This window comes from Etheostoma cragini, chromosome 3, assembly GCF_013103735.1.
Source record: "Etheostoma cragini isolate CJK2018 chromosome 3, CSU_Ecrag_1.0, whole genome shotgun sequence".
NCBI lineage: Eukaryota > Metazoa > Chordata > Actinopteri > Perciformes > Percidae > Etheostoma > Etheostoma cragini.
The window spans coordinates 20,991,948-21,015,790 of record NC_048409.1 but is presented as its reverse complement, the minus strand read 5'-3'; the positions used below and the strand labels follow the sequence as shown (position 1 = coordinate 21,015,790).

Sequence of the window (23,843 nt, the reverse complement as noted above, 5' to 3'; positions counted from 1 at the left end):
CTTTGATTTTCCCCATAACAACAATTTCTGTTAGCTCTGAAATGTTAGTAAGTGGGTTGTGTGACATCACCCTACAGCAACCAGTTGGATGATGACATCCTGCTCTATCTCACTTACGCAAATAAATGTGTGTGTGTTTGTGTGTGTGTTGTGTGTGTGTGTGCATGTAGGTGGTAGAAAAAGGCGAAAAAACAGAAAAGCCAAATTGTGCTAAAGAAAAATGACACTGTAGCTAAATTTATAATCTCTGCTAGGCACGCTGACATGCTATTTGTATTCACAGGTCTCCAACAACAGGCCTTATTTCTGCTGCAGCACTCTAAACCTGCAATCATGTATTTTTGTGGTAACTGCAGCGGTGGCTGCTGGGTAGCAGAGATAAGTTGTGAAGACAACATTGACATAGTCAGTTTTTTTAGTTGATACTGCAAACTTGTTAGCAAACAGATGCTTACAGTATTTATATATTCGGCAGTTATGAAGCAACGTTAGCATTAATTTATTGAATAATGTATGTAAATGTACTGTAAATGTACTGTAACTCCATTTTCACTCTGGACTCTATCAACCCCTGAGGGAAACAGCTGTCTGTTTAGCAGCTAAATGCTCTACAAGTTCACCAGCTAGCCTCTAACTGATTCTATCTGCTGTTTGGTGCTAAAACAAATTGGGGTTTTGGCATTAACTCGATCTCTGGAATTCTCGCCTAAGTTATCTGTTAGTGGGATACCACTACCTCGAGTGAGAAAATATGTCTTCTGACTCTTTAAAAATAAATCTTCTGCAAAAGAACATTGTGATTTACTGTTTTGCAGTTTATTCATGATTTATGCAAAAAGCACACACACAACAGTGCTAAGTGTACTCTAGACAATATGTATGCATGATTTAGTGTGTTTGTGTGAAATGAATGCATGTCTTACTTATAGGTTATATATTTATTTCTCTCAGACAATTTGTTAAACTTAATTAATTCAATTTTTATTGTGTTCTAGCTAAACCTTTTCTCTCTCCCATCAATCCAGTTTTATTTAGTTTTAGTCCCTCATCTCATTCTTAATCTCTTTCTCCCTGCCATCCATTGGCAGTGAGAATTCATGAGAGATGTGATGTTTCCATCTTTATTACTTTTGTTCCTTCACTGCTGCCTCTACCCTCTTCCATCTCTCTCCCCCACCATGTAATAACATATTTTGTCATTAAATGGATTCCCAGGGGAGTGACATGCGCCCAGATGGATAGGAGAGACCTTTCTCTCTTCCTTCATCTATCTCTCCCTCCCTTGATCCATCCCTCCCTTCTGTCTCTCCAGTAGCTTACTTAGTCATGAGGTTTTCCAGGAGGGCTGCTGATTCAGAGACCGAGCTAATGCTCAGTTTTAATGGAACATTTCTAAACCACAGCCGTCTTTTATGACACACGGATGCTCACATTCACAGAGCTCAGAGGCACCAAACCTACACAATGTGAGCAACAGCCAATTTGCGAATGCATCTTGGTGTTACTTTCAATGCCTACATGCATACTGACCCACGATACTGACTGGTAAAGCACGGCTGTTTCCTGAAGGGAAATAGTTTCCGCTCTTGACTTCAAGTCATATAGATATAACATTTAAATTCAGCCAATAAAGGAGTTGACCATGATCATACCAGTTGCATTTTATTCCGATTAAATTAAGATCATTCCCATTTTCATTACGTGTCAGCGGAGATTTCAACGGATTAATTTATCAAGTTATGTTGCGGACTGATTCAACCTCTAATTAATTCAAAATGAATGTAAAAAATGGATTGTTATATGACAATTATGAGATAATTCAATTGTGTGTATATATGAAAACATGATGAGCTAATCACATAATTGAGTTGATCTTGGAAAATTACCAGTAATTATACATTTGTGGCTTGACTTTGTATACCGGTTTAAAAAGACCACATCGACTAACGGATGAAACATCCTCCATCTGCTGCCTTGAGTAATGCGTAATGAGTGAGTAAATATAATAATAATATTAACAATAATAAATAATTAAATGAATAATGCATGACTAAGATAAATCAGAATTAATAAAATTATCAGGAAATTCAACTGAAATACCTCAAAAGTACTTGAACTTTGCATGATGCAGCAGAATAGCCTCTGTCAGTGTTGTGTCATTGTGAATATTATGTTGTTGTTAATGTGTAAGAAGCATTCATTTTATTTTGTCACTGATGGAGGTGGAGCTAATTTGATGTACTGTATATCCTGTTGGGCAGATTAATCTGTACCAATGCATTTGATACACTTTTATAAAAATGATTATGTGTTTTGTATGTGAACACTAGATCTGTACAGTAACAATAAACTATACGATGTAGTGGACTAAAAAGTCTAAAATTTGCCTCTGAAATGTTGTGGAGATATTTGAGTAGAAGACATGTACCTAAAAAAATTATACTTCAGTATTTGAGTTAATGTACTTGCAGTAATTTCTCTCTACATGTGCTGATATTGAAGGAGTGTTTGTAGTTACATTTGGGGTGGTCTTTACTTACATTGCTAACACAGATTTGACTTAACAACAGCGCTTAGTCCTTTACCATCACATGATCAACAGATAGTAAACCATTTTTTACCTCAACTCATACTTTTATTACATTTCAAGGACATCCTTTAGCTTTGACCAAGAAAACGTTGTTCTTTCTTGGGTACAGGAATGTGCACAAAATATGTAGATATACATTTGTCTTTTTGTTGCATTCCTCTATCTTGTTCCTATTCTTTATTATTTTCTATCCTTATATCTTCCCGTTTGTCATCTTTCATGATCGTCAATCTTTCAGTCATCACTAAACCCTCTTCTGGTTGTTGCATTCTATTTTTATTTTCCTACTTATCCCCCTATAGTTCTTCTCTCTGCAGTTGGATTTAAGCGAAAGTGACAGCAAGCCCACCCACACACCCACTCTTCCAGATCACACACACACACACACACACAAATGAATGTACACATCTAAACACAATCTAAAGACGACCACAGACAGACAGACATGGTTCGTGTGCACATTCATGCACACACATTAACAACCTGTGATATTTGCAGACACACGCGCGCACCCACACCCACCCACACACACACACACATTGTCTCCCCCATTGTTCACTCTTCTAGGTCTCCCCCATTGTTCACTCTTCTAGACGAAATTGATCAGAGAAAAACATCCATTTAATTCACATACTTTCCCTTCACTGCAGCTCAGGCAGGCTATAAAGAGCAGTGCACCGCCCCAAGATACTGTGAACACAACGAGAAACACCCACAGGGGCCCAGAAAAACAGCCCACACAAAAACAATTTAATCAGGTGCGCCCTGAGCACATGGCAATTTCCTCACAGTTTCATTTGCCACTTAATGGGAACACACAAATACAACCAAAAGCTGCAGTAGTTTAAAGCAAATCCCCTCAGCAGCTGCTGCGACTCATGTGTCACTGTATCAAAGTTGGCATTGATCTCATCACCAAAATAGGTGAGGGAATAAAAGGCAGATTAATGGAGGAGGAGACTGATTAGGTTTGGAATCAATTAGAGCTAAATAATACAGAAAAGCAATGGCAGAGGTGTAGAGCAACAAAGGTTTGAAAAGGTATACGTAACGATCTACGGGAGGGGATGAGGTACAATTATGACATGAGATGTTAATGACCACAGGAGCATGGGTGACAGAGGATTGCATGGAGGTGTAAAGAGAAAAGGAGGAGGGAAGGAAGATGGGAAGTGAGAAGAGTTGGCAGATTGAGTGTGGACTGACTAAAGATTGTTAATGACGAGCAGAGGAAGGAGAAGAGGAGAGGTGAGAGGAGAGTGTGTGTTTAGTCTTCTTTGAGTGTTTTTCTACTTTTATTATCTCTCAAGTGGACTACTTAAGTCATAATAGGGACCAAAAAGAGATGAGGCAGAGAATGTGGGCACAAAGAACACATTTACTTAACTACTGTAGAGTAAAAAGAATTAAGGAAATGGCATATTCAAACTGAAAGGTAATAACAATGATAATAATAATTATTATTAAAGAGAAGACATTCCTGTCTCTGGCCTTTTCCTTCTGGCTTTACAGAAGCGTTGACACTGGTAGCACATAGTATGTGCAAGTGCACATTTGTGCACACACATTTTAATTAACTGGGATAAATCCTGAATTCACGCCACCTGAGAGGTACAGATAAGCCCCCCATCTATTTGGAGCTAGAATCAGCAGCAGTAGATAGTACACAGAGCTTCTGACAGGACCAGACCACCCCGTTGACACAGCAGACCTGTGATTTGCCAAGCCTCTTAGTCTGGGACTGCTGTGTTAAGAGACTCTTTCTGCCTTTTTGGTTGGTATTGGGGCTATTTATTCATATCTTACACTGCACTTTAGCTGTATTCTACTGTTTAAGGGTTAGGGTTAGGCTTGTTTTTCTGTTCTTTATTTAGTTTTTATTTTTTTAAATTCTTATTGTTGATGTTTGAACCCCCATAACATCACTTACGGCACCTTTAAGACTGCTTTGTGTTTAATTCATTTTCTTAATGCCTTTATTTCTTGAAGCACTTTGAAGTGCCTTCAGTATTGAATGGTGATGTACAAATCAACTTGCCTTGCCTTTATATGCGCATGATTTAGAAGCTCCAAAGCCTGAATAAATATTACAAAGTCATACTTGGAAGGTTCCAGCTGAAGCTGGCAGTAACTCGCCACTAAGCACACAAAATGTTGACTCAAATCAACGTCTTACACAAAAATGGTGGTGGAATACCGAAGATAGAACTGTATTTTCTGGTGTTTTACGCATGTCACTGATAGTGCTCAGGGTAAAGGTAAAACACTTCTAGGAGTAGTTTTAAATAACTAAATTTTTTACTTTTACTTGAGTAGATTTGTGAAGAAGAAACTGTACTCGTACTCCTCTACATTAGGCCACAATAAGCTTGTTACTTTTCTTTTTAGCTCTTTGGTATTCTACCCATCATTGTTTTTATTCTAATGTGTTATTTTGACAGAGAGAGAGAGACCGCTGAAGGCTCTACCACGTGACTGTGTTTCACCAATCAAACGTAGGTGTGCAGTGTTGTCACGTGACCATACTCAACCTCAGCGGCGAGACGGGTTAGCTTTACAGTCGTGGCAAAACAAAAATGTCAGACTCAACCGTCGGCAATGATGACACAGAGTAGGAGGAACAGCACCGGCCTCACGTTGAAAGCACATTTACCTTGGGAAAAGTGCAAAACAGCAGCTACATTACGCGGTGTCTTCTGTGTCTCCAAAAAAACAAACGGACATTTCAGCATTCAAAAAATCTAACTTGGAAAACATGAAGCGGTGAGTTTCCTGAATTCATTTTTTATTTTTAATAAATCAGACATTACTCAACAGTTACTAGGTTTCACCTAGCACATTTTTACTACTTCTTACTTTTACTTGAGTCATAATATTCTGAAGTAAAAGTACTTGAATACAATTTTTGGCTACTGTACCCACCTCTGCTTGTGTGCCACTAGGGCACAATAATGAGAAACCGCTCAATGTGAAAGCGTGTGAAAACAGTGGTAGAAATGAGTCAGAGTGTCAGTGAACTGATTCAGTTATGTGCAGATATATCTAACTTCAGTTTATTAACATTTGCTAACACTAGCTAAACTAAGCTACTGGTCATGGCAGTCCAAATCAGGGTGTCATGGGAAAAAACATGGCATAGGGCCATGAACTGTGCAAGGGGGCATTAAGATTGTGTTGGGGCAATTTAGGCCTTTATTTGATAGGATAGCAGAAGACATGAGAGCGGAGAGAGAGGGTGAATGACATGCAGCAAAAGCAAAGGGACACAGGTCGGAATCGAGCCTGCGGCCCAAAGATTCATCTTTTCATTTGTTGGAAAAGGAAAATGTCAATCTTCCAAAATAACTACTATAAATTCTGTCCAAAAAACAGAGGATGAATTACAATAATTTTCTGCATTAAAGCTTTAGTGCGTAGTTTCTGTCGCCGCCCCTGAAGAATTCTAAGTACTGACGACAGCACTGTAGGTGCGTCCACATGATACAAGCCTTCCATGACCGATCCCTCCTCCATGCAGTTGCCTGCACATGCAAAGGACACAGAGGATTAAAAAACATAATGGACTCTTCAGAAGAGGTAATTATCTTCACTTGAGTTTCTGCACGGGAAAGTCACCGGACGACAATCTTCTGAACATACTGTTGCTGTACTGAGAAATACAGAGAGAGTTGTGTGGATCTGATAAACTTTTACAGCAAGTCATTTGGCAATGGCTTGAATGTAACAGACGGTCAATAATATCAAAAGGGTACGCTCTAAAGCTTTAACAATCGAGTACGGCTCATGTATATAATATGAGATATTATCAGATGATGCACGTAGATCTTTACATTCCTTTGCTGTAAATGACTTAATTAAAACCTTCATCTCTTGCTAGATGTCTTGAAAGATGTTAAATGTCCACTATTACCACACAGACACCCTGCTTCCTTTGGATAAACAGACTCATAAATCAAACAACATCTCCCTCTGTTCTGCATTCAGTATGGGAAACTATTTGCTCATAGGAACTTTTGTTTGCACATATTAAACACACTCACCATGTACTGCATATGCACACACACATGAAAGAAGACTCACTGGTACACACAATTACTAGAATATTCATGCATGCATAAAGGAATTTACCCTTTGGCTCATACACAGTTCAGAACACTCACATTGCACATATTCTTCTTCTCATGACAAAACTACAACTAAAAATAATACAAATTAAGAAATATTCTTATTTCTTGTCCTAAAATTATAAAGTATCTGTTGCTTTCCTTGAATTTCATCCTGTGGTATGAACACAGTATTTTAAGTGTAATTTATGATAATACATAGAAACACTGTAATTTATGGAAATACATAGAAACACTGTTCCAATCCACCCACTCGAATACGCAGAAACCTAACTTCATGCCCCCTACTCATCGTTCCTTCCGCAGTCAATCGCACACACGTGTGAAGATAAAATGGTGCCATAAACCGTCTGAGAATATAGCACCAAAACCAGACATTGCAGCATTACTCGAAATACAATTTACATGCCACCAGGCTTCCACTGGCTCTCTCACAGTATGTAAAAGGAGACTTATGCACACATTTTTACTCTACACACAACACAAATACATACTCACACAGAGCAACAATTTTCTTAAGTTTGAGAGAATACAGAAAGGTCAATGAACCTCTGTGTCTATGCAGCTCACATTAACAACGGTTTTACCTAACCTGCAACTCCAGCTGGAGAGTTCTTACACAAATCAGCGCGCACGCGCGCACGCACACACGCACACACACACACACACACACACACACACACACACACACACACACACACACACACACACACACACACACACACACACACACACACACACACACACAGTAACGCCTTTCCCATCATTCATTTGATTTTCAGTTAGCTGTTTTCAGCAGCGAACAGCTCCAGACGGAACGGTTATGAAAGTATTACCTTGGCTCCTCTGCAGATCCTTTACAAGCTTGGGTGAACATCTCGCAGTCAGTGGATGGTGCAGCATTAGCAGAAGACCAGCTGCCAGAGCAGGAGAGGTTGACTGTATGTTTTTGAGAGGCGAGCAGTGAGGGGGTTGCTCGAGAGGGAGTGCATATAGGGGGAGGGTACAGTGATAAAGCGCAGGGTAGGACAGAATTACAAGATGAGAGACAGCAAGAAAATGTGTGTGTGTGTGTGTGTGTGTGTGTGTGTGTGTACGTGTGCGAATAGAAGATGGTGTTACCATGGAGAGGGCTACGCCTAAAATCCGTTGGAGTACAAGAAAGCTGAAAGAAAAAAATAAGACTGAATTTGTTTTTCTGCAAAGGCAGAAAAGACAGGGAATAGTTACTGGTAAATGACAGTAATAAGGAGAGAAGGAGAGAGGGGCTAGGGCAGTGAAAAGTTCCAAGGAAAATGACCCGGGGCAAAACGAGCTCTCAACTCATCGTTAGTAGCAACAGCAGCATCGCTGAGGTCTAATACTAATACATAGTCTGACTTTATATGCTGCAAACAAATTCAAATTGAAAATCTAGATTGAACTATTTTTAAGACAAAAATTTGACCTAAAGAAATCATCACAATAAAAACCTATATAACAATCCATAAAAAACAGTACAATAGAAGAATTTCATGAAAAAAAGAACATACTAGGCTCTGCCCTTGGATAATCTTTACAGAAATCAAAACTTGGTATCCACAAAGAAAATGTCTTCTGACAGCAGTCAATTTGTGCTATTTGTTTAAAAGATTTTTCTACCTTCTGAGACCGAGACACTCGCCCACGAGTAAAAACAGCACCTCTGATTTATTTTCTGATGATTTTTTTAACCATAACAGCCATTGACTCACCAAACGTTGCCTCTAAAACCTGACGAGTTAGCAGTTACGGAGGTCTCTTACGGGTCTCTCTAGCCTCTTCAGGTGATTTTCTACTAAGCCTGGAACTTCCAGGAAGGAACTTGCCTCTTTCGGGGTCGTTGGGCTTTAAATCCACACTGTTACATCCCAGATTGATCCACTTTATGCCCATAATTCATCGCGTTTTGCCTCATTTTTGCCGCTAGCTCGCGGCTCCGTCTCTCCTCTGTCTCTGTTTAAGGAAACAAAGGCCCCAGTATGCCCATATATGGGAGGTAACGTCACCACTCTCGTATGGAAAGCCAGATGGGACAAAAAGGCCAATTTGCTGTATGGAAGGCCAAGAGGAGCAAATATTTGACACGCATTTGCTTGTTTAGCATTGCTGTGGGTGTAATATCATTAAATGTGACATTATTATGTTTTTATTGGCATAAGTAAATGTCACGAGAGCAAAAGCATCTTGACTTTCTTTGAAAAAATGTATGTATTTTGTCAACTGTATACGTTATAAGGATTATTTCTTCACAGTGTGACTCCCAAGACATATGAGAAGTGTTTTAGAAAGGAAAATGGCTTATTTATTACTTATCTGTCTGTGATATCAATACGTATATGTAAGATTCATGTTCCGTTTTATTTATTTATTTGTCTTTAACAACCCAAATATTCTAATAACCCAGTTTGTCCTAAAAAAATATGATGTTCATTTCTTGACTGTAGACAACAGGGTTGATGTTTTACAAGCTTTTATATAAAATAAATCCAGACGGACAATTCATAATAAGGGATTAAGTGTGTCTTTGTGTTTAAGGCAAAAACAATGTATGATGTAATGCACTACAACATGTAGTGTGTGTGTTTTTGGCTCTATATGACTGTTGACACTAAATAAAACCCTGTTCTCACTTCACAGAAGTGTGCTGAAAGGTTTTACAGTAAAGGTCACTGATTTGGATTTTTGACAGATTTCAACTCCCATCACTGACACACGCATACACACAGTAAGCACCAAATACCATGGGACCATTGGTGTCTGTTATATAAGTTATAAAGTAGATCCCATTGAAGTACAAAGGCTATCAGATCAATCACCCTCCCCCACGCACACACACACACACACACACACACACACACACACACACACACACACACACACAGTATGTGATTGATGTGCTGCTCAGAGGCCACACTGCTCTACTGATGGCCATAAAGAAAACACTCTAAACTATTTGTTATTGATCTGGTTCCTGCCTGTGAATAACACACAGACCCACAGCAGTCTTAGGGAGAGAACCACAGGAAGGGAAAGGATGATGGCAGGTTTAATTACATCTTGCCCCTGTAATGCAGACACAATTGAGCCTCTGTCTCTGTATCTCCCGCCCCACACACGCAAACACAGACCGACAGATCAGAGCACCCTCCTTTCATTTGTTGTGTTTGTTTTGAGGATGTAGGAAGAGGTGTCTTTCCCTATAATCTCCAGGCAGTATAGTGCTCGGATATCCTTTGTCAATTCTAATTGGTCCTGCTGGTTGGGGTTGCCTTGGAAACCAGTTCAGAAAGTGTTGGTTGGAGGTCTGCCAAAGGTTTGGATAAGATTGGCTGTAATGAGCTACTGTAACTGACACTGTATCACTGATGCAAATAGAAACACGCTAACACCATGAATAGTGAAGCTGTTTGCTATTTGTAGTCCTCTTTATACGTCAGTAACATGCCATCTTAAGTTATTTAAAATACACCTCTAACACACAACATGCTTCATTTGGTCAAACTTTCTGAATACGGAGAACTAAACATCACTTTAAGGCCAACATCAAAATAAACTATAACTTGTGTAGGTAAGAGGAGGATTTATAAGATCTAAATTTGAGGATCCTTGGTTGACGTTGGTGACAGCAGGTATCACTGTTGAATGCTGTCTGCCAGTAAAGAGTCCCCCACAGGCTTAAATTTGTCTCTGTGAATTTCAGTTAGAGACAAACTGTCTGAGCCTTTGTCAGGCTGTGAGCTGATGGCACATGCCTTGGGCTCAATGCAAGCCAGAGCTTATTGTTCTTTCTTATTATATTTGTAGTATACTCATCATATTCATATTCATCCTGTTACAAAAGTTAGGCAGCAGTAAATATGTTAGTAGCTGCTCTAGATTCGGTGGTGTTGAATTTGTGTTGGCAGGAACAGACGGCAGACTGAGCAGTGCCTTTTCCAAGCTGTGACAGCACAGAGAGACTAGCCTACCGCCCGCTCCCCCAATGTCAAGTTCTGACTGGACGCAACTGCCTGCTTGGATAGAAGCAGCTCCACCTTTACCAGCATCAACATTAAACCAGTTCCAATTATAATCACACAATACAATTTACATTTTTCTGAAACAAAGATTTCTGCATGAATACTTTAACTTCTGATGCTGATACTTTTGTGCTTTTATTTGAGAAGTTTTAAAGCATGACTATTACTTTCCACTGAGCATGTTTACACTGTAGTTTTGCTACTTTTTACAACATTTAAGTACTCCTATGCATGTCTTATTGTAATATAAAACTATTAACAACCTACCTTAACAATGTAATATTGATGCTAAGTTGACTCTCCCATTTGTTAAGATATCATCAATTGGTCTCAATAGCTTTCCAGTGCTAGAGGGTCAATGTATTTACAAGCAGTGTGACTGGGTGTTTTTGTTTTGGAAAACATTTTTCTTTGCCGTACAATTTAAACATTTGATCAAATACATCAATTAAGTGCTGTATGTTTATAAATAAAGTAAAAATATTGGCATTGTGCGTTCTCAGACGTTTAACTAATGATAAAAAAATGTATTGACTTTGAGAATAATAGCATAAATATGTAGACATCGATTCATAGATTGGTTTTTACACAAAAAAGATTTTCCAGATTCATAATCTCTATATTCATAGAGAAATACTTGAAGGTAGAAAACACACAGAACACTGTGTGAATTACGCATCTAAAAGGCATGCAATATATCTTGTCACTCGCAGAAAACATTTAAATAATTTCAAGGTCTGTTACAGGATTTTCCTGTACATACTGGCCATTAAGAGATATTATCGTCTTGAAATTTGAATGCATGTAATGGGAGACAAAATCCATTCATTCTTCCATGCAGGTGTGCATTCAAAAGTTATCTAAACTTAAAAGTGTTAGAAAGTATGAGTTAATTAACTCATTATTACAAAATTTCAGTAATTTTAGTCTGGATCTTAATCTGCCCTGGGCAGTGTTTTGTACTAAAATGATCAGTCTTGTGTGACTTCAGAGACACTTGAGGAATAGATTTTTGCTCAAAAAAAGGACTTTGGATTTTGTTCCCTATTACTTCTATTGAAAGCAGTAAGCACATTGGACATAGGGCTGGGTCGTACTCATCTAGCTGCCAGGAACATAAGTCAAGGCAGTACAGGACAAAGGTCTTCTGAGTAAAAAAGGAAATCAAACGTTAAAGGTCATGAATACACCACCTGTAAAGCTAGGACTCGGCACTGCGAGTTGGCCTGCCCTGGCGACCTGTAGGCTCCTTCATGGGTATAATCCTTGGAGTGCTACCTCCCTACACATGTTCTCTTATCATGTAAAAAAAAAATGCGGGTTGGCATTTCTTACAATCAATAGACATAATTTTGCTTTGTGTCCCGAATGTGCCCACAGAACAGGGAAAAAAAAGCTTTTTGTGAACTTTGACCCCTCTGCATGGAATACACTGCAGAATGACTTAATTAAGTAATTCTAAGTTTTAAACTGAATTAATTAATCTTGGAAAATGCTTTTAAATCCAAAAAAAAAAGAAATGGAAGCAGACTCTTCTCTTATTTTTTTCCTGGTTACAAAACAATTGAAATTGATGTACTTTCTCTGTCCTCTTGTGTTTCTTGTCTGTAACTATGTGTTTGTATATGCTGCCTGCTGCCTGTCTTGGCCGGATCACCCTTGAAAAAGAGATTCTTAATGTCAATGGGTTTCTATGGTTTTTCCTTGTTTAATAAAGGTAATAATAATATTACACGTAAGGACCACTAGGTGGGAGTAAAAAACAATGTAATTGGATAGCACAGCTGGTGGTGCTTAAAGTGCAAAAAAAAAACGTTACTCAAGATGATCTACAGACCTGGTCTAGAGCAGTTTCACGTAGGAACTAAAGTAGAAAGAAAATAGTACTTTGAGGACCACAAGCCGAGTGCCATATAGTTCCATTATATTAGAGAGAAGGCAGACAATTCTACGGCTGACATCTCCAACACTAGGCCCATTAAAACAATGTAGATTGATAAATAGTACTACAGCTAAGAGGAAAAATATTACGTTTTGACTATGGGGTGAACTATCCCTTCAAACAAGTTTGAGGGGAGCAGTAAAATATTCAAAACACACTCACATAAGAAATGCCACGGATTGTTGCAAAAGGGCAAAACTAAGGTTGGGGTTAGGTCTTCTGTTGCCCTCATAGCACAGAAATAAACAGGCATAATTAATTTTAAAAAATCAAAATACTGTATTTTCTTGCACATAGACATTGAATTAATGAAATCAGCCACATTAAAAACATAACATTTTATGACAGCTATCAAAACACACCCAACTCCCTTTTAAATCCAGTCTCCCTCAGTTTGAATGGGAATGTACGGTGTATAGTAGTGCTTTTGTCATTTTCTTTTATATTTCACACATTTCATAGAAAGATGAGTTTGCATCTTTTCTGTGCCTTCACAAATGAGAAAGGGCATTTATTTCTTCATTCAATTATCCGTCATCAGGTTTCATTTTCACAAGTAAAACTGTTTTATATAAACTTAACATTCATATTTCAAGCAAAAGAAAGAGTTGTTACATGCCTAACCCTCGATAGTTGTAACAGGCATAGATTGCAAATTTAACATAGCTTCTTCTTTTTCACATAAAATCGTGCAAAGTGTTTTTCAAATCAATCGATTTCTGCTGTGCAAACATCTAATGTTCATGATGTAAAGCTTTTGCTATGGAGATAATATGATTCTGTGTACCAATCATAAAAACAAGCCACTTTAATGAAAACCTGAGAGTCCCATGGCGTCTTTCTGCATGTTGCATCCCAACAGAACATTCCCAGCTTCCACACACTCTGTTACATGCGGGGCTGAAAGAAAACACAAAACAAGTAATCAGCAGAGGGGGTAGTCAACAGCAGATTTTTACCGGCACACACTGTTAAAAACAACAGACAAACAGTTTCTGAACAGATTCTGGTAATTACCATTCTGGGCACGGAGCCATGACCTAGCCTTCATAGCCAGAAGCTTCCAATCCTCCTGAGCATCCATCTTGAAACCATGGAGCCAGAGCAGAGCCAGAATGGTGGCCCATACTTCCTGGTTCACCTAATTCATAAAATCAAAAGAAAGAAACATGGAACAGGAACATGAGAAAAAAAAACATCATAGAGAACAAAGACCATTGGGGGATGGTTTTGAAAAATATCATCTTCATAGTATCTTACTATATTCTTGTCTCCTAAATTGTTACTAAGCAGCCCTGATAATATTACCACACCCTTGTCTTTGTCTCATAAAGATCACAGCAGAAAAGATTTTACATAGTATTCAGTAAAGACACCATGGCAAAGGATTATCATTATTGTCATGATTACATATCCTGTGTTTGCTTTAATAACATGTTTAACAAAGCAATTTGGTTTCACATTTTCATATTTCTCCTGCAGAAGTTTATAGTGAGCTCTTTGTTGAAGCACATTTTAATACTGAATAAATACTCGTTAATATTATATAAGCACATTTTAACCCACCATTGCAGGCTTGGGCTTTTCCACCTCCTCGCTGGTCTTTCCCAGTGCAGCAGCCAGAGCTGGATCCAGCACCCAGCAGCCAGACGCCTTCTGGAGGGAGACCAGCTGCAGCAAAGGGTCTCTGGGTGGCTGCATCTGCTCAGTGTCAATACTCTCACAAGCCTTTGTGGAAAAACCTATAGTAAAGGGCAAAAGCCAAAACATATCTCTGAGAATGAATGAGGCAAACTGAGTTTATTTATTGGTACCTAAAGAATTTTCAGCAGCAACGTCTTTCCAGAAAGATCAGGTTACTCAGGCTGATCCAAGGGCTTCCCTGTGAGTTTTCATCTGATCACTGTTTTACTAATAATAGAGTCTCAAAATTTGGATGTTCCTCACCTTCAACATTCTTTGCGTTAGCATTCTAAACTCTGATTTTATTAGTACTATGGTTAACTGCTCCTCAGATCTCTGCAGGGTAATTTGAGATAGCTACCTAGTCTATCTGTCAAATGTGAGTTTTCTGTTGCACGACTAAACAACTTTTGAATGAGCACATGTTCAACCAAAACAAGTTCCTTTCTGAGGCTATTTTGCAGCGGCACCGTTAATGCGCCTAGTGGTTATCACCGCCCAAGGCGACTGTGATTGGTTTAAAGCACGTGTCAACCATTAGGCCTCTCACAGATTTTGATATGGCCCGCATATCAATTAAGGTTTACGATACATCTTGGCCCCGTAATTTTTGTTGCTTTTTTGTAAGTTTTAGTCATTTCTTTTTCAAAGTCTGTCAAAAGAAATGTCACATTTGTTTTCAATGTTTTCAATGCTTTTTCTGATGTTTATGACGCTTTTTCCAATGTTTTGTTTTCTCACTTTTTTCCAATATTATGTTGCTTTATTAGACAACATTGTCGCTTTTTTCTATGATGGCTAAGGAACGTTTTTGTCAAGGAGTATCGAAAAAATACCTTCCCATTAATACCAAATTTCAATACCTTACTGGTGAATCTCTTCAGTTTGCGAATAAGCATGCAGCATGCTTTTACCAATATCTAATAATGTTGGTGATTGGCTGTCTCACTTTAGACGTTGCAGAGACACCCAGGAAAAACACGCAGAGACGGGGCTATCGTAGTAGGAGCTGAGAATATATATAAAACAATTTGTGCCGTAATGTTACAATTTATTTTTGTTAAAATGTGGATTTTAATAAAACAAGTACAGCTGGGCCAAAGTATGCAACATTGTTAGCTGTCCTCCAAAAATGATGTGTAAACCCCTTGCCCATTTTTACCAACAAGTGAGTAAATTGTTATGTTTTGGCCCCGGAGTTGTGATCATGGTCGTGTCTGACTTGTCATGACCAGAGATCAACTTGTGATGACTGATTTGGTTTGAATTGACAAAACAAGGGTTGAACACGAGTCAGATAACTCTGGTCATTGGTGTGAAAGAGATATAAGTTACCTTGTACATATTTAAAGTGCAGTCTCTAAATTTCACTTCACATTCTGTCTGAATGCACATCTACAAAGTTTAAATACTCATAAACAATCTAGTATTTTTATTGGAGAAATGTATTGTTAGTATTCAGGTAAGATGTAGTTATGTGATAAATATTTGTGTATAACAATGCTTTTGACTTGTTACTTACGTCTACATATTCCCATCTGCCGTCCAACTCGGGAATATGCAACAACTAAAAGAAACACAATGGAGTATCTTTTTATAACACCACTTTTAGTTTAGGCTGAAGTAAAACATAACTATGATTTTTAGCAAGTACAATACAGGAAGATGTCTTTTTTTCTTTGCAATAGAAGGGTATATGTCATGAAGGCAAACAATGTGGCCATCAGCAACTAGTGGACCACATGATTTACGTGTAACACTAGTAAAATTGTAAATAAATGCATTATTAGTTACTTACTTCCCCTGCTCTTCTTGCACTGAGTTTGACAAAAAGCCATTGTGCCTTTCAAATAAACAAACAGAATGTCATTCAAATCACTGAATGTTGGCAGAAGATTACCAGAAGCAACACTTATCTATATACCTTCAACACATGTTGTGTATTCACAAAGGACCAAACAGGTCAAAAAAAAGAGATGAACAAAACACATAAGAATACAAAAGATTATCATAAAACAGATGATTAGAAAAATATGGTTTATAGTTTATTAAAATATCAAAAAGGATTTGGCTGCAAACAGGTCGGGAGTTCAAACATTAGATTTGTAAACCCCTTAAATTACCAGATAATCAAGGCTGAGCATCAGTACCAACTAAGGTCCCTAACCATATTTTTGTGGTCTGAGCTCAGCTTAAATTTAGATTGACGTTATTTTTAGAAAGCGACTACAGTCCATGTAATTTTCTTAACAATATGGCCACCAGCAACTACATGGAAAACAGAGACCAAAACAGGTCAGAGGAAGAGAGGAAAAAATCACATAAGAATACAGCAAAGCAAAAAAAAAATAGATGCACACATGCAGTGTTACATTCATACATTTTTTGGTTGAATGGAAAAAATGCAGAGTTTATCAAATTTATGACCAATGGAATACTCAGTGGACTGTTTTGAAAACATTTCAGACTGTCCTAAAATCCCCTAAATTGTTTTTTCTAGATTACATTTTTTTCAAACAAGAGGCCAAAAAAGTAAAAAGCGATTGTATAGTTTTGAATTTCAGTTCCTTATCATTTAATTCAGTACTATCAAAGCAGTGAGGGACACATTAGTTTCAGCTTTGGGAACTTACTGGGTATTCGAACATTTCTGCGCACCAGAGGTCCTTAAATCGCCTTGCCGTTGACTGTTCAGTATACAAAAGTGATAAACATTTTTTTTTTTTTTACATTTCAAATGTTTACGTCTTCTTAATCAAATGTCGTCATATCATATTACAATTCTTTTGCATTCTGCTTGAAAATGTTCAGTTTGTTTTGTTTATGATCCTATCTTAAAACATGGCTCTCTTTTGAAAACTGCAAGCAGATTGACTAACTATGAAATTAAATTTAGAAATCCAACCCACAGACACTTTTACATTACAAAGCAATACTACAGTATATGGTACAAAGGAATTATAGACAGCACTATAGCGTGCAACATTGCACCACACATTACAGAAAGTATGGTAAACACATCATTTGTGGTGTGTTCATTCGGAGATTTAAAACCAAAAGAGTTGACAATGACAAATTAAAATTGTTTTACTCCTTAAAGCCTGCTTATTATTTAATATACCCTAGTGTTAGGGCAGAGATGTCGTGCATAATTAAGGGATGTTTATAATTAACTGTTAAAGTTATAGTGCCTGGTTTCACCATGCATTCCTAACCTCATGATTCAGTGAGAGTAAGCACAAAACAATGGGAAGAATGTTTTTGTGACATTTCTTTATTTACATTGTCAAAAAGAAAAGTCAATAGCAAACGTTGGTTTCCTCAGCTGCGAACCGCTCCTGGCGTGCGTTCATGGATATATTAAGAGCATGCGCCTAGCAAATCCACCATTATAATAGCAATCCGCCATAGAACAAGGGCACCTGTTTTTAAAAGGAATGTGAAATAACGCTCTGATTGGTTTACTGCACGTTACTCCCAAACCACACCTATGAGTGATGTAGCTACTTCAGACCAACTCTTTTTAGATTTGCGTTGGGCGCAAGTCATTTATCCCGCCAGTATAATAGCAACAGCGCGAGATCTGCCCACAAAGCTACTTGCGTTTGGCGTTTGATACTTGTGTTTCAGATCGTTAAAATAGGGCCCTTAGTGCGTAACCTTTTAATATGATTGAACTTCTGTTACATTCAAGCCATTGCCAAATGAGTTACTACAAAGCTAATTAAGACTATCCACTCCACACAACTTTCTCTGTATTTCTCAGTTTGGCTATGTTCAGAATTTCCCGCTTAGAAGCTCTAGTAAAGATAATTACCTCTTCTAAAGAGTCCATCATGTTTATTAAATCCACCGTGACGTCTTTGGCTACTAGGAGGGGTGGGGGCACTTGCCTGATCGCAGAAGGCTGTATCTTGTGGACGGGCCGTGTTTTTGTCTTTACTTAGAATTCCTAATGGGGAACAGAAACTATGCACAATATTATTTTTTTTAAAGTGTGTTCATAGACTATACAATCTATTTCTCAACTGCTAGGCAACTTGCTATTCCCAACTTTGCGTTAGAAAGTTGAGTTTACAGCTCTTATTGTTGGCTAAGTTTATGGCTTTCTGCTGGACAATGGTCACAAGGGAGAGCTACTTGACACATGCCACTATACCGATAATGAGGTCTAGCGAGTTAAATCGGCTGCCCTATACAGAGTATTCTGGGCAGACACACAGATGACAATATGGTGGAGAGGCAATACGTTCCCCAGACAGAGCAGAATTTTGGTGCTCGCACAAACGTGGTTCACGGAAAGTGGCAGCATGTGTCCATGGCAATGCACGCTGTTGCTGCACGACCGGTACAAGTCTGCAGCTGTCCATGTTTCACGAGCGTGAAAAGAATGTTAAGCCTCCCAGATGGGTGAGCTAGGACGTGTATTTTGTTCATATCATCCAACTAGAAAAGTAACATTAGGCACACTGCCCTAGAAACTTACTGGGTTCTCCTCATTTGAAGATTGGATAAGTATGTGTAGGTGCTGCTCTTACCTGTCCAGTGAGTTGTGCATACACCAGTGACCTTTGACCCTGGAAAAGTGCTGTGATTGGTGGAGAGAGAGCAGTGACAGACACTCCCTTTGGCAAATCCCATTTGACTGAGATGTCCACCACAGCTGGTTGCAGAGCAAAACGCAGCGACTGTATCACCTGAGAAAAATGTTTACAAAAACTTTAAAATGCGAGTTTACTGATGTATCTGGAAAAACAAATTAAATTCAAAATATGTGTTGCATTTTTTATTTGACAGCTTAATTGTGTTCAATGTCATTCTTACTTTGGGTTGCATCCTGTCAGTCCCTGTGATGAACTGAGCGTGACCTCCTCCTTCCTTGGCCAACCCATTGATAAGAGCAGAGCTGGCCCCTTCCCCAATGCCAAAAGAGAAACACCTACAATACAGTACAGTTTTCTTTAAATATACAAATCATCAGAACATGGGACATATTCTGGTAGTTTTGTGGGTGTTTGTTATTTTTATGTTGTTTTACCTGTGGGAACCTGAATTTTTCTTCACCTGATTTATAACTTCTTTGGTGTTCCCCACCTCCCCGTCAGTAAAGACAAATAGCTAGGGAGGAGAGTATACATATCACTTTAATAGTGTTTTTCCACCGCATGGCGTGGCTTGAGCACGGGGGCGGGCCAAAGCATCACCAATGAAGAAGGAACTTGTCGGTTCACGATCCGTCCTGCCTACACGATCCGTTCTGCGCATGCGCAAGATGTTCACGCATGCGCAGATGATAGTTGTGTTTTACCAGGCTTCACGACACTGCACGATCCGTCCTGCACATGCGCAAGATTTGTTGCAAAAATCCTTGATTATGGGGCACATTTTATTTAAAAATTCAATAGAATATCTGGGATATTTATGCGATGAAATTGCGGGCACTTGCAACAACTGCGGTCTGATGAAAAAAGGAATGTGTTTGTCTTGTTGTGCAATTGCGTCACTTTATAACATTACCATGGTAACAGGGGAAATGGCTGCCTAGTGTAAAGTAAACACAACATTTTTCAACTTACTGTTAAGATACTTGTGACTTTAAGCAACAAAAATCATGCAAGCCCCGCATTATTTTGCATGGAAATCTGAAATTTTTTGCAGCAAAATAAATTGCCCCCCGCGTGAAAATGCGGACTTTGGCTGATTTCAAACGAGTGCATGTTAATGTAACGTGTAACAATAAAATTAAACAGGATTTGAGGCTTGTTAATGTGGTGCTGGAATATTCTTTTTACTGGGCTGGGCCCTGTATTTGTCTTGCAAATGTTTCATTTTTTATTTTTTTTAATGCTTTGACTTTCCCTCAGTCAAAAATAATTCCCATTCCACATGTAATCAAATGTTAATGTAAAAACTCCTTTATATTTTTGGATTGGCCACCACATAAACACTTTGTAATTCATAACCTGGCGTAAACAATAATTAAAAATTTAAAAATAAATTAAAAAAAAGATTACATGTTGATCACTTAATAATAATGTCACCTATGACTGGTACACAGATGTCAGTACACAGTTTTGGATCAGTGACAAGTGTTAATTTAAATATCTTTATTAAAAAAAAACTACTAAAAAGTGTAGATTACATGTTGAGCACTTGTGAACTACAAAAAAGTAGTTAATACATAATTTTATATATATGTATATATATATATATATATATATATATTATGTATATGCACCTCTGGTATTGACTTTTCGTATATGTACATACTGGCGATATAATTGTTCTTTGTTAATAAAATGAAGAAAAAAAAAAAAAAAGCTGTCCGTTGTGACGCTTGGCCGTCAAGTGTTCCAACGCATGCGTGGTACAAATAGTGCAGGGAAACAGACAGTTTTTAGCTACGTATTTATGCGCATGCGTGAACATCGTGCGCATGCGCAGAACGGATTGTGTAGGCAGGACGGATCGTGTACCCACAGAACTCTCTACTGAGATCAATGACACCTCACACAAGACTATACCTTAAAAAGTTCAAATGGTATGAATAGGGCGTGCCTGAGTGAGTGGGCGTGGTTAAAGTATAGGGGGCGGTTCAATATCACATGTAGACCACACATGATAAGTTTCATGTAAATCGGATGATGTTTGTCATATAAGGCTGATTTCTTGTTGCCAGTTTGTGGCACTATCTCCAAAAGTCCATTTTGGCCTGTAGATCTCCTCAGGCCTGGACTCTTGGTGATTGTGAGAAATTTCAAGCAGATATGACATTGTCAGTGTAGTTCCAGTTACTTTTTCGTTCATCGCTAAACACTCAAAATGGCTGCCAGGTCACGCCCACACCGTTTGACAAAAAGTTTTTCCTTTTAATAAATTTCCATCGTTAAGGTTAGATGACAGGAACTGAATTTGAAGTTGATCTGATGTACTGTATATCTTTGGGGAGTTTGTTAAACTATAGCACCTTGATTTTTGGGCCTAGGTCCTGTTGCCACTAGGGGGCGTTATGACTTTGAGCCAATATCGGCATGTAAATGTTGTCAGGGTCGGACTCTGATGAATCCTGAAAAGTTTCGAACCAATTGGACAATGTCAACTCAAGTTACACCCACTTCCTGTTTTGATGCGAATCACACAAAATGGCCGCCACGCCACGGCCATGCCCTATGATGAAAAGTTTTTCTTTCAATAACTTTTCATTGTTAACGTCTTAAGATGACACAGACCAAATTTGAAGTTGATCGGTGTAAATCTTTAGGAGTTTCATAAAGTACGACATGTGGAAATGGCCAAAATCACACAAATTTTGAACTTTCAATTCAAAATTTTGAGTTTAGGGTATGGTTCCAAAGGAGTATTGTGTACATCTTGCCATGCTATATATGTGTACCAAGTTTTGCAAGTCTATTAAACACGTACTGAAGATGATCAGTTTTCTTAATTTTGTATGGAATGGTAGCAAACAATTTTTTGTGTGTCTATTTCTGAATCTCGTAGAATCCGGAAAAAAATGCCGCTTTAGGCACTCGGGCCCTAATAAATAAGTTTTCGTTAGATTTAAAACAAGCTATATTTGTTATAGTGCGGATGTCAGGAGGTAACTTGTTCCAAAGTCTCTGTGCCGCAACTGCAAAAGCATGATCACCACACAGTTTTTATCTCAACCTTCTAAAACCAGTTGATTGAAAGATCACAATTACCTGTTGTTTTTGCCAAGGGTTAAGAAAAAACAAACATTTAAATAATCTCAAAATCAATCAAATCCATTCTAAGATACACTGGGAGGGAATAGAGAGTGTAAAGAACAGAGGTACTGTGGGCATATGGAGCAGATGATGAGTGAGTGAGTGAGTGAGTGAGTGAGTGAGTGTGTGTGTGTGTGTGTTACTTGTCTAGGTTGACTGGGAATACAGGGTTTGCTGTAAATGTGTTTGAGGGGTTCAAGGATCTCTGTTCCTCCTAGATCGGCGCCCATCTCCTCAACTTTTTTCAGAGCCTCTTCCATGGTCTTCTGGCAGTATTCCACACTCTGACTGCCACCACACCCACACATATACAAGCATTAACACCTTAAACAGGAATGAATTTGAATGAATGAGTGTCAGGATCTAGTGATTTACGGGAAGATGTGTTCATGACTGGACCCAAAACTGTAGATGTTGAAAAAGCAGCCTATTGGTAAGCTCTTCAGCAGGAGCAGCAGAGTATCCTTAAGGGAAGAGAGAAAAGATAGTGAAGGACACTGTGTCAGAGGGACACTGTGAATGATTAAATGACAGAACTAACACAAAATGAATACCCTGGCACTCTTTATACGGGCCCCATCCATACTGCCAGATCTATCCAGTAAGAACACAAACTCTCCACATGAGGCAACTGAAGACATCACAGCCTGGGGGAACTCAGGGTACAGGCTCAGCATCACCACTGGATCACCAATCAGAGAACCTGAAACACAGTGGAGAGACAGACAAATGACCCAAAATCTGGATTTGTATTATTTATTCCAACATAAGTTGGAAGATGATGATAATAAACTTCTTGCAAAGTAACACCTTCACTAATTTACACTCACCAGGCTTGGCAGAGGCTTGTCCTGCCTCCACCACAGCAGTGGGATGGTGGGCATCTTTGTAATAAATCAGCAGTTCAACATCTCTGTCAAACTTGTGTCCTGTAGCCAACTTGACCTGCAGTTCACAAAACACACGCATACATATAAATAAAGTGATATATTATGTTCTCAGTAATGAGGAAGAATCACACAGCTGACACATCAGCCCTCTACCTACCGAAGCCTGGGTTTGCTCTGTGTTGAGGTACTGAAGAGCGTCCAGAGGACAGTTGGACTCTACTTTAGAGACTGGACGAGGAGAGGACACCCGGGCAGAGAAAGACAGACTGTAGGGCACCAAAGAGGCTGGAACAGAGGTCACCTGGATACAAACGTCTTCACTTCCTGTAAACAAGATCAGATCCAGTTGGTCCCGTTGTAACTGTGAATGACCATGGGAGACCAGAGAAAGGAAAGTGCAGATACAATAATATTGGCAGCGCTATTAAATACAAGTTTTTAGTGATTTTGAACAAGAATCACAAATGGTGCCCAATAAACCTTTTTCTTTGAAGATAACTAATTATAATGTTTTTTTTTATGTATTGTGTCATTTTCAGTTCTGTCATGTGATTGAAATTGTAATGCTGTATTGCTGTTTCTATTTACTGATAACAGAAAACAAAAGAAGTGCATGAACACCTAAGCTTCTATGATCACATCTCAGTACTTCTTTTTTGGGAAGTTGCACAACTATTTACCGTAGAGACTACAGTACAGGTTTGAGAGATTGTGTTGTCCCAGTGTAATGAACAGAGCATTTTTTTCCCACCAGTTTACTGTTGGGCATGTGACTGTTGGGCAGGTGTGGTGTGCACTAAGCTGAAGTTTAAAGTCCTGATGACAG

General features: G+C 38.6%; 2 protein-coding genes across 3 annotated transcripts in view; both read right to left on the bottom strand.

Annotated features, from left to right (window-relative positions):
- LOC117942502 (rap1 GTPase-activating protein 2-like) overlaps positions 1-7,704 on the bottom strand; it is an 85,346-nt gene extending 77,642 nt beyond the window's left edge. The window contains exon 1 of one of the 2 annotated variants that reach the window (XM_034867978.1): positions 7,551-7,704. In XM_034867978.1, coding sequence (XP_034723869.1) covers positions 7,551-7,591 — 41 coding nt within the window. In that variant the 5' untranslated portion in view covers positions 7,592-7,704. The remainder of the gene's footprint in view (positions 1-7,550) is intronic. The other variant, XM_034867980.1, reaches the window with a different exon arrangement.
- A 4,620-nt stretch (positions 7,705-12,324) lies between these two features.
- LOC117942358 (von Willebrand factor A domain-containing protein 5A-like) lies at positions 12,325-23,786 on the bottom strand. Its single transcript, XM_034867769.1, has 12 exons — positions 23,769-23,786; positions 23,175-23,438; positions 22,958-23,072; positions 22,682-22,830; positions 22,503-22,591; positions 22,271-22,415; positions 19,418-19,497; positions 19,204-19,318; positions 18,891-19,076; positions 14,263-14,496; positions 13,714-13,837; positions 12,325-13,596 (listed from the first exon to the last, which is right to left on the bottom strand). The coding sequence occupies exons 1-12, from the start codon at positions 23,784-23,786 to the stop codon at positions 13,505-13,507; spliced, it is 1,611 nt and encodes a 536-aa protein (XP_034723660.1). The 3' UTR covers positions 12,325-13,504.
- Between the last annotated feature and the right edge of the window lie 57 nt (positions 23,787-23,843).